Here is a 14,713-nt window from a genome sequence, read left to right as displayed (position 1 = left end):
GAAGGTGTACAAGTGCTTTGAAAACAAGCCAAGAGGTGATGCGCCTAAGGCATCCTAGACCCCTCCCCACTGGCGCTCACCCCCCGGCCTCCTGCTTTGCTGCCCTGTCATGTTGAGGGAGGGGGTTACGCACTGGTCAGCGGGTCGATGCTCTCGGGGAACTGGTACTTCTTCCATGGTCTGCGCTTGAACTTGCAGCACAGCATGTCACAGTAGTGCTCCTCCTCGGCCTGTTCTGGCTCGGTGGGCTTTGCTGTGGTGGCTGGCTCAGGGGCTTTCTTGGCTGGGGCTGGGGATGACATTGGGGAATTCCGGGATAAGGTTACAGGGACAAGTGTCCTACCTACAGAGTCAGAACCGAGGGACTTGCCCTCAACCGGCCATGAGCTCCACCTGCAAAAGCCCATGTGCTGCCCGGAAGCGACCCAGGCTGGGCCTCGGTTTCTTTATCTGTGCATGAGTGTGATTGACCTGGAGCTACTTCTCGGTGAGGTTAGAATCTTGGCTCCACACGGACCCTGGCTGGGATCCCAGCCTCCCTGAATGCTACGATGCATGCTTGGTGACGCTTGGTGACCTAGGGGCTCCACTCTCTCACGTTTCCCACAGTGTTCATAGCTTGATGACTGTGAATCAGACTCTGCTAGACCCACTGAGGGTACTATGAGCTCCCAGGCACAGTGCTTCTTTGGAAAGACAATATTTTCTTAGTTCCTCCTCATTTTCTTAAAGAAAGGAAACATTGCCTTGAGGCCTGGTGACAGACTAATGTAATCCCAGCACTAGGGAGGCTGAGGCAGGAGGATCCAGAGTTAAAGGCCAGCCTTGGCTATCTAGGGATTCTGACTCAGAAGGCAACAACAGGAAAAGAAAGGCACTGCTCAGAGGGCCCCATCTTCAGAGGGCACTGACGCTTCTCAACAGGCTGGGGACACCCTGAGTGCAAGACCAGGAGGCCACGCCCACTTCCAGGGGCAGGGGCAGCAGTGTCCGTGAGGCACTGGCCTGGGCTATCGTTGGTAACTGTCTCCTCCCCCAGGTACATCCCTAAGCCTGTACACACAGTCCCAAGTCCCGAGGATGGGGGTGTGATCTTCTCTCAGGCACCCTCACCATGGGCACCCACCCCCACTCACAGGGCTTGGGACTCTCCTCATCCGAGGTGACATCGGGATCGATGAGCTTCTCCTTCACCTTCTCCGTCCGCTCCTTGAAGAGCTTCACCAGCTCCTGCAGCCGGTCGTTGATGATGGCGCTGTTCTGGCTGGCCGAGGAGGCTGCACGGTCCTGGCCACTGTGGGAACAAGGCCCTCCTCTCTCAGCAACTGGGCGGGAGAGGACCCCCGGCCTAGGCCACAGCTGGGCCTTGGCTTCTAGCCGAGCTTGAAGGACGTAATCCTGTCCCTGTCTCTGCCAATACCATCAGACCCGCTCTACTGTCTGTCAGGGGAAACAGCCCCAGGAGTCACACCCAGCTGCTCTGGCCTTGCTTTCAGGACACAGGCTGCATCTCCTGGTCAGATGGACAGTTCCCCAAACCCGTTTAGCCCATTGGTAATTCAGGGGAAAACTCTTGAACTCTGCTAGGAGTGCAGTGAAATGGGACTGTGGCACTCGGCTTGAGTTCTCAGGAGGTATATATCTGGGACAGAACCCAGAGGGGAACGGGACTGCTTCAGAATTTAGGAAACAGCTGGTGAGAGAAGTGTGCAAACACATCGAAGATCCTAATTCATATGATCCAAGTTTATTCATTGGTTGCAAAAGAGAGAAGAGAACCAGGCCAGGCATGGTGGTTCACCTTTATAATCCCAGATATATGTGAGGCAAAAGCGTTAAGACCCTATCTGAAGAAGAACAAAAGCAAAAAGGGTTGGAGTATGGTTCAAATAGAAGAGTGCTTTGCCTAGTACTGACATTGTGGGAGGCAGCTGGGGGCGGGGGGGTGGGGGACAGGAGATGTGCAACTTCTGGCCCTCTTGCTGAGAAAGGCCTGGGGTCTCCTCCAGCAGTCAGCAGCGGGATCTTGGAATCTACATGAGAAGGTGGTAGAGGCACCATCTCCTAGGTCCCTAGATGACTCCATGGAGCAGGGCCTTCCACTGACTAAATGAACAAACACTGCGTGCCATGGCCGTGGCACAGGAAACACCTGATGCCTTCATCTCCTGGCCCTTGGGGTCTATTTGTGACAGCAGCTTAGCTTAGCTGCTGAACACACAGCCTCCCCGTGGACCTCCTTATGCGATCCCAGGGGTATTTTTATAATTGTACTCGAGTCCTGCCACATTTTCTGATGATAAATCCAAACCCTAGCCCCTATCCTACTGCATAACACGTGACTCCACGTGCTAACAGGACAATTGAACTCTGTGAAGGTGAGGGGTTTCCTGCTTCTTTCTTTTCTGAATGGTCTATGCTTCTGTGGAACACAAAGTGCATAGGGGGAGAGAAGAAAAGACTAGAAGGACGAAGGCAAGGCTGCTGTCTCCTGTGGCTGATGCAGGTGACAGGGCAAGGCAGTGTGACAGGGTGTCCAGCTGGCTTCCACCACTAGGACGTCAAGCAGGTTACTCAGACCCTTCAGAAAACACCTCCCCACTGGCCCAGCCTGGGAACGTCAGCTCTCAGAGACCAGACCCCAATGCCACTGCCGTGGTTTCCAACCCCTCAGTCAGCACACGGGCTACGTCAGAGCCCATGGAGGGCGGGGAGGGGAAGTAGGAATGTAGATTCCGCTGGGTCACTCTCTGGGGCTCTGATCGAGTCTGGCTGGGTGGGGCCCAAGATTCTGCAGTCTAAACAAGCTCCTGATAGAGAGCCAGACAATCACAGGGCAAGCAAGAGGAAAGGGGTAGGAGGAGTAAGGCCCTAGCTAGATGACTATGGCTCACACGTACAATCCCAGCTACTTGGGAGACTGAAATGGGGAGGATTATGATTCAAGGCCACCTCAGGGAAGTAAGTTTTGGGGGAGTCCTTCTCAATGGAGAGCCGGACTCGATGGTATACTCCTATTTGCTATGACACGAAGCTTAATACAGGTGGATTGGATTGGACCCGGGAACACACTAGACAAGAAGCAAGACCTTACCTCAAAAAGAACCAGTATAAAAAAGACTAGAGAGGTGGCATAGTGGTCAGAGCATGTGTCTCAAAAGCACGGGGACCTGAGTTCTGATCTCAGTACTGCCTTCCCTCCAAAAAATTAACAGCTCCTATCTCAACAACAAGCATGCCGTGGGGTTCACAGCTGGCATCCCAGCTATGTGGGAGGTGTAGTTGGGGGTGATCCTGGTCTCAGGGGGAAAACAGCCATGAAACCTTATCTGAAAATGTAACTGAAGCAGAAAAGACCAGGGGTACGTGGTAGAGCATCGGTCTAGTAAATACAAGGCCCTGAATTCAAACTCCTGTACTGCTCCCCTCTCAAAAAGACTTGGGACCCACTGGAGATCCTGGTGGTCTTCTCGTCCTGCTGACTACAGGGAACCATCTGCCTGAGACCCGCGGGAAGCACTGCTGGTGTGGACAGAGCTGGCTGAGTCTACACCCATCTGAAGAGTGTGCAGAACTGGCCAAGCACCCAGATAGGCCACTCCAAAGCCCCTGGCTGCTCTGTGTGGAATTCTAAAACTTCCATGATCCCTTCTCATCCCGTTTGTCCCCCTCCCACCCCACCCCAATGTTCTACTCACTCCGCCTCCTGTGGGGTGGTGGGGTCCGACCAGGCAACCACTGGGGACAGTGCCTTGAGCTCTTCTTCATCCTCGTCATCCGGAGAGGGCAGCTTCCTCCTGCAGGAAGCCTTCAGCTTCAGCAAGGGCAGGCCGGGATTGACCTTGGCACTGAAGGTCACCTAGAGCTAGTTCTTAGGATGAGGGGGAGGAGAGGGAGGCTAGAAAAAAGAGTGGGATGCAGCTCTCTGGGGACCCCAGTCTCACATTCTGTGGTTTGCTTCAGGCAGACTTGGGGGGGCTGTATCTTAGATCTTCTCAGATCACTGGAACTCTCTGAGCCACCTCCATTGCCCCCTCTGTAAAATGGGACTAGCTAACTAAGCAATGGGGTGCTTATCACTGAGGCAGTCTTAGCTTGACCAGCCCAATCCTCCACTTCCAGCCTGAAGTCATGCCGGCCCCTTCTCTATCACACCACCCAGAGAAGCCGCACAAGGTCCTGGCAAGTTTGGACAAGTCCCATCTCCTGAGCTCCAGGTTTGGTTGTCCATCTGTTACAATGAAGTCTAACTTGTTCGAAGGTTCTATCATTCATGAAGGCTGTCTTCTTTCCCCCTCCCTCCCTTCCCAAGGCTGCATTTTAAAGCCATTAGTGTCTTGGCCACTGGTGTCTAGGTCTGAACTGCACCTGGACCTCAGACACGGGGGCGCTTGCCCAGCCTGCGCTAGGCCGTCAGCCCTGTCCCAGCTCAGGCCTGATTCCCTTCCCCTGGACGGAGAGGCCTCCATCTTCCCACCCCCCGGAAGGCTGCCAAGCCTTTCCCAGCAGACAGGATGAATGACCTGTGGGTCCCAGCGGCTGATCCGGGGACCGTGAGGGTGTCAGACTTGGCAGGCGAAGGTGGCAGCTGTGCAGGGGAGAGGGGATTCTCCTCGACGATGAGGGGGTGGCTGTCGGCATCAGTGTCTTCCACCTGGACCTCTGGGTGCTCATTCGTGGCCGGCACTGGGAGAGAGGAAGGAGTGAGAGTTGCAGAGAGAGAAGCCAGGTTTGGGGGCCTGGCGGAGGCAGGAAGGGCTCTGGCAGCATCATCTGCTAAGGAAACCCACAGGAAAGCCGCATGCAGGGGTGCAGGATGCCACACACAAACCCCCGAGTGCCACCACCCCAACTACTACAAGCCACAGAGAAGCCAGGGTGCCACTGAATTGCTCCGAAGCCCTGCCTGGACTGGGAGAATGCAGACCAGCCGTGACCTGGAGGCACCGAAGCAATGAGGAGCAGGTGGGGCAAAGGCTGGGCCTGGCCTACCACAGCCTGCTCCAGCTGCTTCCTCTCCCTGAGCCTCAGTTTCCCTAGTACAGGAGAGAGCAAAGTCTTGATTAGCCATTTGAGGTTTCCTCCTACTAAGCATAGTAGGCTGTTTTTGCAGTATGTATTACCCTGACTGGGGGTAACTGGAATCCCCAGAATTCATCAGCCAGCCCAGTCCTGAAACTCAGAGACCTCTCTGAGAATCAAGGCCTCCCCAGAACCCTCAAGCCCTTGGGGGGAAGAGGACAAGTGGCATTAAAGACTTTGTTAAAGGTTAAGGGACACTGGGGTTGGAAAAGTCACTCAGATGGTAGAGTGCCAGCCAATGAGCAAAAGTGTCCAGTACTGAGTTCCACTCCTAGTCCCAGACCAAAAAAAAAAAAAGTTAAGGGAAACTGACAAGAGATTGTCCAGGCTCTAAGGAGGAGGGCATGAGGCAGAAGGGCCCTCACCCTGCAGCCCTGCAGCCCTGGAGAGGTTGAGCTAGAAGGGGAGGACAGAGGCCACAGCAGCCTGTCAAACAGGCCCAGGGCTCCAGGGGGTCCCAGACACAGGAAGTGCTAAGGGCTGCAAGTCTGTCTAGGAGCCTGAGGGACGGGAGAATGCTCCTTTACCCACCCATTCCTCCGCCTGGGTAAGACCTGCAACCCCCATCCTCCCCGCTCCCCCAAGGAGGAAGAGAAAAGCCCCCATGAGAAAAGCCCTCATCTCCCAGCCCTATACAGGAGCTCAAAGTAGGAATGGGATTATTATTATTATTAGTTATACTGATTTACAAAGAATAATGTTATTAGGAACATAAAGAACAGTAATACATTATTAAAATGCCTTGGAGACTAATGTTTATATGGTTGAGCACTTCCAATATGTCTAAAGGATGGAATTTGCTTTACAAAACTCTTAAGTAATTTATAGAGGCCAATTATGATTATTTTATTTTTGTTGATCATGGGACTTGAACTCAGGGCTTGAGCACTGTCCCTGAGCTATTCTGCTCAAGGCTAGTGCTCTACCACTTTGAGCCACAGCTCTACCTCTGGTTTTTGAGTGGTTAACTGGAGATCAGAGTCTCATGGGGACTTTTCTGCCTCGGCTGGCTTTGAACTGCAATTCTTAGATCTCAAACTCCTGAGTAACAAAGATTACAAGTGTGAGCCACCAGTGCCCAGCCCAATTTTTCTTTTTGAAACATGGTCTCACTGTATCACTCAGATTGCTCTCAAACTCATGAACCCAAGGGAATCCTCCTGCCTCAGCTTGCTGATTGGCTGAGCTGATAGGTGTGCAACCCTAAGCTAAGCAACATTAACTCTTTTACCCTTTCCCAGCTGTTCTTGTTCCCATTGTGTGGATAAGGATACTGAGACACAGGGATGTTGAGAAGGGAGTGAAACACTCCCCGCCACACCCCCTCCCCCTCCCCCCTCCCCCCTCCCCCCCCCACCACACCAGGAGTAGCCAGGCTCAGGTACAGAAGACAGCAAGGGAAAGGGACACCTTGAAATAATTGGAAATGTCATTCTTCCCCCCACTCAGAAGGTGCCAAGCAATGTCACTGAGGTGAGAATGGCACCCTTTGTCCACCTCCTGTGTCCTTGCCTAGCGCATCTACAATCACATGCATCATACCGTGGCCCCATCAGCCACTGCCTCAATGAGTCACTGGCAACATTCCCCAGGGGGAATGAAGTCCCTGGGGCCAAGGGAGGACATGGAAGATTTTAGCCACACAGACCAGGTAAAAGGTAGCAGACTGAGACCCTGACTTGCCTTCTAATTCTCCTGGATCCCCAGTTGCACCATGAAGTCTTGGTTCAGGGCCTCATGGCCTCAGCTAGGGCCCCCCAGTCACAGCCGAAGCCCCCTCACAGCTAGGAACCTCTGGCAAGCCTTTGTATCTTGCCCCAGGTTTCAGCTCTGCTGTATAATCACTGTGCTTGCTGTCATTTCTATGTAGGCCTTCTATTAGTGGCAATAAATGCTAGTTTCTCATTCGATTAGTAATAAAAAATGTCTAAAAGCAGCCAATGAAGGTAGAGTTGGTCCAGAAAACAGCAGGAGTCCTGGAATGATCTGCAGGAGTGAATGGAGATTTAGGGCTTGCCTGCCAGGAGCCCTGGTGGGCATCCCCATTTGCTCCAAAAGTCACCTCACCCCAACTCCATGACCATGGAGAGGTAGGAAGAGAAGACAGCCCTGGGTCTTTTCTCACCTTCTTCGCCTCGCCTGAGAGGCCAGCCCTGCACAAGGCCAGAGAAAACTGATGGCCAAGTCCAAAGGGAACGGTGGGAGGGCTGGCTCCAGTGAAGGCAGAGAGTGGCTGGAAAACCCTGGTGAGCACCAGCAGCCATTCTGGGTTCACTGGGACATGCCTTCCCCTTGCCCTAGCCCCTGAGCACCTGCCCCTCCTGGCCCTGCCGCCTGCACCCAGGACTTCCCACTGTCCTGAATCTGAATTGCCTCCAGCAAACCACGAGGTTCTGTCTGCCGCAGGGCCCGGGAGTGCTCTACCATTTTTTCCTTCCACTGCCTCGCCCCTCTGCCAGCTCCCTGCCCAAGCTTCATGGACTGAAGATCTGAGTGGCTTATTTAAACTAGAGTATGAGTAACTGTTTCATTTTAAAAACTGATGGCTTACAGAAAGCACAGTATAATTCAAATGGCTAATTGTGGGTTTGGAGGCCTGGGGAAAAGCGCCTCAAGTTGCCACCAGGAAGCGAGAGGAAGGCCCGAGGGAGAGAGCTGGTTTTCCCTGAGCACAAGGCCAGGCCCTCCATGCAGGAACAGCCCAAGCCATGCAGAAGTGGGGTGGGGTCACACTACCGAGCCGCCGGATGGAGCTCCTGTTCTCCTTGGCGAAACTGGAGCTGGACAAGGCCGTTCTCCGGGAGACGAGGACAGGGATACGGGTGATTGGGGGGCGGTAGCTGGGTACATTGGGGAGGTGCTCTGCCGGATTTTGAGGGACAGGCCTGGGGACCACCTGGCCAGGAGGTTGGTCCTGGACTAGACGATTCAGCTGCATATCCTGGCCTGAGTTAGCCATGGTGCGGGGGCCGGAAGGTCACAGGCAGGCAGAGGTATGACCCTGGGGACTGCGGTCAGGAGCAGAGGGTAGAGAGGCGACATGAGTAGGATTCCATTCCGGTGCTCACACGGAGCAGCCAGTGCCTACCTGTGCTGGCAGCAGCCCTGCCCGAGGTCGAAAGCATTGCTTATTCTTATTTGTTGGTTTTCAGAGACAAGGTCTCATAGCCCAGGCTGGCCTCGAACTCGTGATCCTCCTGGCTCATCCCCGAGTGCTGGTACTATAGGCATGTGCCACTAAGCCCAGCTTGAGGAATCACTCCCATCTCTGCAATACAGCATTAAAAGTGTCACCCAGCAGGGCGCCAGTGGCTCACGCCTATAATACTACCTACTCAGGAGACTGAGATCTGAGGATCGCAGTTCGAAGCCAGACAGGGCAGAAAAGTCCGTGAGACTCTTATCTCCACTAAACCACTCACTCAGAAAAAGCTGGAAGTGGCGCTGTGGCTCAAGTGGTAGGGAGCTAGCCTTGAGCACAAAAAGGCTCGGGGAGCACCCAGGCCCAGAGTTCAAGCTCTAGGGCCAGAAAAAAAAAAAATGTTACTTCTAATCAAGTCCCGTGGCTGGTCTACGAGCCGCTCTAAACAACAGCCCAGAGCGCCAGCTTCCGGCTTCTCACCACCTCAGTACTTACCAACCAAAGCAGCCTCTCTCAGCTCAGACACTGTCAGATTCCCAGTGCCACAGAACCCCAGACTCCAGCAGCCCTAAGCCAGAATTTTCCAGTCCAAAGAAACCCTGCAGGACGATTCATTTCACTTCTATCCAGAAGCAGCGGCCTTTCCCAGCTGGTGCCCGTTCTGGCTGCTATGTGCCAGAGCCGCCCGGCTCCTGGACAACACACTCTGCCTTGGTTCTGTGTGCAAGCATGTGTACATGGGGTTCGCACTTTTGCTCTCAAACACTCACATGCAGACAGTCATAGAGTGAACTCCATTTCCAAACCAGCTGGTGCTGGGGGTGGGCCTGGGATTTGGTGTCTCTAACCAGCTCCCAGGGGACGCTGAAGCAGCCGGATGAGGCCCATGCCTTGAATAGCAATGGACAAATGGCTGTCTCAGCATTCCTTGGGAAGCAGGGGGTGGGGTGCTCCAACCACCTGCTTCTAGATCACCTGGGAAGGGGAGCATGCAGAGGCAGCCCCACCATACCTGGTCGGTCCTGGGCTTGCCCCGTCTCCATGAAGGCCCAGCATCAGGTCACAGACATGATAGGTTGCTACAGATGTGTCCTGAAGCTAACAGTGAACACATTCCAAAAACTCAGCGGGCCTCCTACCTGTAATCCTAACGATTCAGGAAACTGAAAGCTGAGGATCTGGGTTTAAAGACAGCTCAGGCAATTCACCAAAAAGCTGGAAGTGGAGCTGTGGCTCAAGCAGTAGAGTACTAAAAACAAACCCAACTGAGAATATGAGGTCCTGAGTTCAAGCCCGAGTACCAGCACAAACAAACAAAAACACAGGCGGCTAGCAAGTACAGGACAGCCAGGGTTAGGACAACTGGCTCAGAGCCAGCCCCAGGCTGGGAATCTGGGATATATGGCCTCCCCTGCTCTGTGAGAAAGGCACTGCTGCCCCATTTCTCTAGATTTGGGAGCCATGACTCAGAGAAGTCACAGGATTAGCTCTGAGTCACACAGCAGAGAAGAAGGGGAGAAGCCAAGGATCAAACAGCTCTGTCTCGATTTCTTGGCCAAGCCTCAGTTTTTTCCATCTGAAAAGTAGGTGCAGGGGCAGGTAGCCAAAGCCTGGTGGTATAAGGGACTCCAAGCCAGACCAGGGCTTGACATCCAACTGTCTGAGTGTGAATACCCAGCCATTGCTTAGCTGCCCTGTGTCCTTCCACTGACCCTCCCCCCCCCACACACACACACACCCTGCCTAGGGCACAGCCTCCGGACAGCCCCACTGTCCACAGCCTCTGGTCCCAGTGCCCCTCAGTAGGTGATGCTGAGTGCAACCCTTGCTGAGCCAGTGCCTGCAAGATGCTGGCCCTGGAAGAAGAGGCTACACTCAGGGCCAGAGTCCCCGTCACAGCCCTTCCCCCAGAACCTATGAAAGACACGGAGGATCGGATCGGCTTCACTGAGCCTGGGGAAGGAGGGAGGAGAAAGCACACAGGCTGGGAGGAAGAGGAGGGAGAGGAAGTGCTCCCCAGCCCCTCTTACCTGCTGAGCCGCTGGCCTGGGCCTCCTCCTGCAGCTCCTGCAGAGACACAAGGAGAAACGCTGGGCCTTTGCCACCGGCCCCCTCAGATCCTGTCCTCCAAGGGCATCCACCTCCGGTTCTGCTCCTGCCCTGCCCAGCGCCTCAGGCCCTGCCAGCCCCACCAATGCCTTGACCCCTGGGCTTGTCCTGCATGCTGAGGGGACTCCCTGTGAGGCCCCACCTGGCCCCCCTGAAGAGCACCCCATAGTGTGCTGGCCATCCAGGACATTTTGACACCAGAAGCCACAGAGGCCCGGAATAGGGAGGGAGACAACAAGCCCAGTGGCAACAAGCCTAGCTCGCCCCATGCCCCCCATGACCAAGGTCCTTCCTGACTGTCTGCCCCTGATGTGGCAGGATCCTCCGCTGTGCCTCTGTCCTGTGGGCATCTCAGCCGCTGAAGCTCCCCTGTGGCTGCAGTGGGGGAGGGGAGGCCGGCATGGATACTGGCGTCCAGTGCCCCTGGCCCTCCTACCTGCAGTGATGCTGTCTGAGGCTGCGTCCCGTCTACTGCACTCTGGTCCACACTCGCCGGTACCAGCAAGCAGCTATCCAGCAGGACTCTGTCGCCCCCGGGGTGGAGGAAAAGCCTGGGGTTAGGGTGTCTGACATTGCCTGAGTTCTGCTGAGGTTGAGCTCTGGCCAGGAGCTGGGCCTAGAGATTCCCAAGACCAGGCCCCGGCCACATCCAGTGCCCAGGGCTGGGTCCCACGCACAGCTGCTGTTTGAGACAGCACTCTGAGGAAGAAGGGCTTCCCAGAGGAGGTGTCCAGCTCTCAAGCTGAACCTCAAGGATGACAATTTGAAAACACAAGAGTGGATCAGGTGGGCACACAAGAAGGGGCACGGCATGTGTCAGGAGGCATGTGAGTGGCAGCGTGAGGGGCTGTCCACAGATGGCCACAGATGCTCAGGATAGAGCTCATCTTCTCCACACTCTCCCGGCAACCATGTATTGCAGATAGCAGAGGGAATATAAGAGAAACAGAACTTGGAGAGGTGAACTGACCTGGCCAAGTCACATAGCAAATTGTCCTAAGCCACGCAGACCCTGGGCCCAGGCCTTGGTTGTTTTTATGCTGTGAAATAAATCACAGCCACACTATAACTGTTGAAGGTTTCCTAGCCCCTGCCAGTGTGCAGGAGAGATGAGGAGGGGCAGGGCGAGGACTGGGGCAAATAGAGAGGCGGGCCCACCGGAAGCTCCGCCTGTCCAAGCCACGCCCATTCAAAGCCACGCCCACTCGAAGGTGCGCCCACCTGGAGCTGTGCCCACCTGGGGCTGGCATGTGGGAGAAGAAAATATCTTCTGACTTTCCAGAGAAGCCTGAACTATATTTTTTGGGTTTATTTGGTTGGTTGGTTGGTTTTTTTTTTCCAGTCGATCCTGGGGCTTGAACTCAGGGCCTGGGCATTGTCCCTGAGCCTCTTTGTGCTCAAGGCTAGCACTCTATCACTTTGAGCCACAGCACCACTTCCAGCATTTTCTGAGTGGCTAATTGGAGATAAGAGTCTCACAGACTTTTCTGCCCAGGCTAGCTTAGAACTGTAATCCTCAGATCTCAGCCTCCTTAGTAGCTAGGATATCAGGCATGAACCACTAGCACCCGGCTAACTATACAGTTTTTGAAGCGGAAGTTTCTGATATTTAAATGTTGATCATTTCTATTCATGTGTCTATATTAGCAGGTAACTACGCAAAAGAGCCTCTCTCTAGGTGCTGGCCTTGAATTCATGATCTCCCTGCCTCCACCTCTGATGCTGGGATTACAGGTGAGCTTGACTTTCCATGTGGCTTCTGGAGTGAGGTTAGGTCATGCACCCTAACAGCCCCAGCTTCTGCCCACCTCAGACCCTTGTCACCAAGGGGGTCACAGAGGAAGCTCCCAATGTCTCCTGCTCGGAACCCCTGACCTGTCTATCCTCTTGGACAATGCCAAGCCTCTGACCCCTAAAGTGAGTGAGCAGGTAGAGATGGAAGTGCAGCCCCCATGGATTACAACCAGCTGGGTGGGAACAGAATGACCCCAAACTCAAGGTCTCCCAGGGGACTGTGTGCGAGGCGCTGTGCCAAGCAGCTTCTCCCTGGATCTTCACCCAAGCAACCCTGAACAACGACAAGGACGACGAGGGCTGTGGATGAGCCCATGCCAGCTTAGAAAGCAGAGGTTCAGAAAGCAGAGGCTCAGAGAGGTCTAATCGTGGGCCACGGCCACACAGCCTGGGCAAGGGAAGCTGGGTAAGACACTGGCATCTCTGGGCCCAAGGCTGTGGGCTTGCTGTTCTGCACTGCTGCCCCTCCTCACATGACATGGGGGTGGATGATCTAAGTGCCTGACTCCCCTTAGCATTCTTCCACTCTCCAAGGGGCCTGAGTTTCCAGGGAAATAGGCCCCACCCCATTTTCTAAAGGAATCAGTCACAAAAACAGGCCACAATGTATGACTTGTATGATTCCTGGGTCCTTTCCTCCCTATAAACATAATCATGTGTACGACTGTCTTGAAGATTGATAGGCCAACGTATTAATATTCTAAAAACATATTACTAATCATGTATATGACTGTCTTCTATGAAGATTGATAGGCCAACATGTTAATATTCTATCTTGCAATATTTTCTCTTATCTAAAAGTGTTTCTTTGGTGTCCCATTTGAAAAGAAATTAAAGCACTCTTGAAGCAGATACTTGCTCCGCATGCGCAAGGCCCTAGGTTTGATCCTTAGCATGAAAAGCAACAAGCAAAGAAGCAAACATTCTCATGGGAACCTAAGACATTTGGAGCACCGTGCTTACTACCAAGAGCTTAGCCTCCGCAGACAGTAAGCATAAAGGGGCCTAAACTAAGACAGCATGCTTCCTAGCTCAGCCTGCTGCCCCAGGCTGGGTCTGCATCTCTAGTCAAAGCCCCCCCAGCAAGGCACACTGCATTGGCCTTGGGCAAGTCCTCTGGGCAGCCTGGCTGCCATTGTCTCCTAGGATGGCAGGATATCCCAGCCTAGGCAGCCTGGCTCATTTCAACAAGGTCAGAGGGACCAGTGAAATGGAATAGGAAAAGCCGCCACAAAGATGCCACAGTTGATTGTTCTGGATTCTCCTAACACTAGGAGCCACTTTCCCATTTGCAACACCAAGCCTTTTTGACTTGGGACAGAACTCCAGCTCCACCCTTCCTGGCCTGGGCAGCCCTTGACATGAGCCTCAGTTTTCTCATCCGTGAAGGGGAGCCCATAACAGAATCTGCCTTTCTGACTCTCTTTTGACTCTTCCAAGCTTATTATTTGATGATAAGCTATTTTTATTATTGGTCTTGTCTTTAGTAATCCCAGAAAAGACAGTGATCCAAAGGATTGCGACCTCACCCACATGGACTGGGGACATCTCAGTCTCAGATATCAAGGCACTTAAGCCCTGCACTGGTCAGTATCCCCAAGGTCTGTTACCCTTGCTCAGCCCAGCAGGCAGCAGCCCATCAACTTCTAGAGAGTTCCCAAGTCCTAGGGAGGTTCAAACAGAGGAGCAGACAGAGCTGGCTCCAGGGCTTCCTGGAGGCCCTGCAGCCCCTGGGCAAAGGCTGGGGTTGGCGGTAGCCAGCTTGTAGTCTTTTCCAGTCTACTCCCTCCACAGCCTCAGCACAGGGTACCCCCACCAAGTCCCCACATACCTCCAGTAGGTTCTAGCCCTGGGACTCCAGGGAGGGAGGAAAGGAGGGAGAGAAGGAAGGGAAGAAAAGAGGGAGGGGGAAGGGAGAGAGGGAGGGAGGGAAGGAGGAAGGGAGGGAAGAAAAGAGGGAGGAGGAAGGGAGAGAGGGAGGGAGGGAAGGAGGGAGAGAAGGGAGGGAAGAAAAGAGGGAGGGAAGAAAAGAGAAAGGGAAGGGGAGGAAGAGAGCAAGGTAGGCAGAGAGGAAAAGGTAGGCAGGCAGGCAGGCAAACAGGCAGGTCATAGGCAGAAGCAACCACCTACTTGGGTGTCTCTGTCTCTCCCGGTAAGGATGCCCATGGTGCAGGACTTCACCTGGGGGCCCAGACATTCACCCCACGCCCGGGGTCGGCACATTTAAGTGGAGACTTGTATAGCCCCAGCTTAAGCAGGGCAGCAGCTCCTGAGCCAGTGCGACTCCGGTGGCAGTCGAGCCATCAGCCCTTCCTGCTCCGAATGGCACTGAGAGGATGTGCAGGGAACTGCAGAACCGCCCCCAGGGAGGCCAGGTGGGGACCACAAGGCCATGGTTGCTAGGAAAAGCCCAGCTGCTGTCTGCAGAGACAAGGTTGCTAGGTGACCAGTGGCGTTTCCAGGGCCCTGACGTCATCAGTAACCTGTGCATCTGCAAAGCTGGCCAAGAGCATCCTTCCCCAGGCAGGAGCAGCCCAGCAATGCCTGCCCCATGCTTCACACTGTCAGCAGTGGCCCAGGACCGCT

The 14,713-nt window shown here is 54.3% G+C and overlaps 1 protein-coding gene across 1 annotated transcript in view; it reads right to left on the bottom strand.

The window, feature by feature from the left end:
* Positions 1-14,713, bottom strand: part of Cngb1 (cyclic nucleotide gated channel subunit beta 1) — a 51,435-nt gene that overhangs the window by 20,066 nt on the left and 16,656 nt on the right. Inside the window, exons 14-19 of the mRNA XM_048354746.1 lie at positions 10,770-10,857; positions 10,255-10,291; positions 4,524-4,686; positions 3,699-3,797; positions 1,137-1,294; positions 134-289 (exon numbers count right to left, since the gene is read on the bottom strand). Of these exons, the coding sequence (XP_048210703.1) occupies positions 134-289; positions 1,137-1,294; positions 3,699-3,797; positions 4,524-4,686; positions 10,255-10,291; positions 10,770-10,857 (701 nt within the window). The remainder of the gene's footprint in view (positions 1-133; positions 290-1,136; positions 1,295-3,698; positions 3,798-4,523; positions 4,687-10,254; positions 10,292-10,769; positions 10,858-14,713) is intronic.

The sequence above is a fragment of the Perognathus longimembris genome, chromosome 10, assembly GCF_023159225.1.
Source record: "Perognathus longimembris pacificus isolate PPM17 chromosome 10, ASM2315922v1, whole genome shotgun sequence".
Lineage (NCBI taxonomy): Eukaryota > Metazoa > Chordata > Mammalia > Rodentia > Heteromyidae > Perognathus > Perognathus longimembris.
Note: the sequence above shows the minus strand (reverse complement) of the source record. Positions and strands in the feature narration are given on the sequence as shown.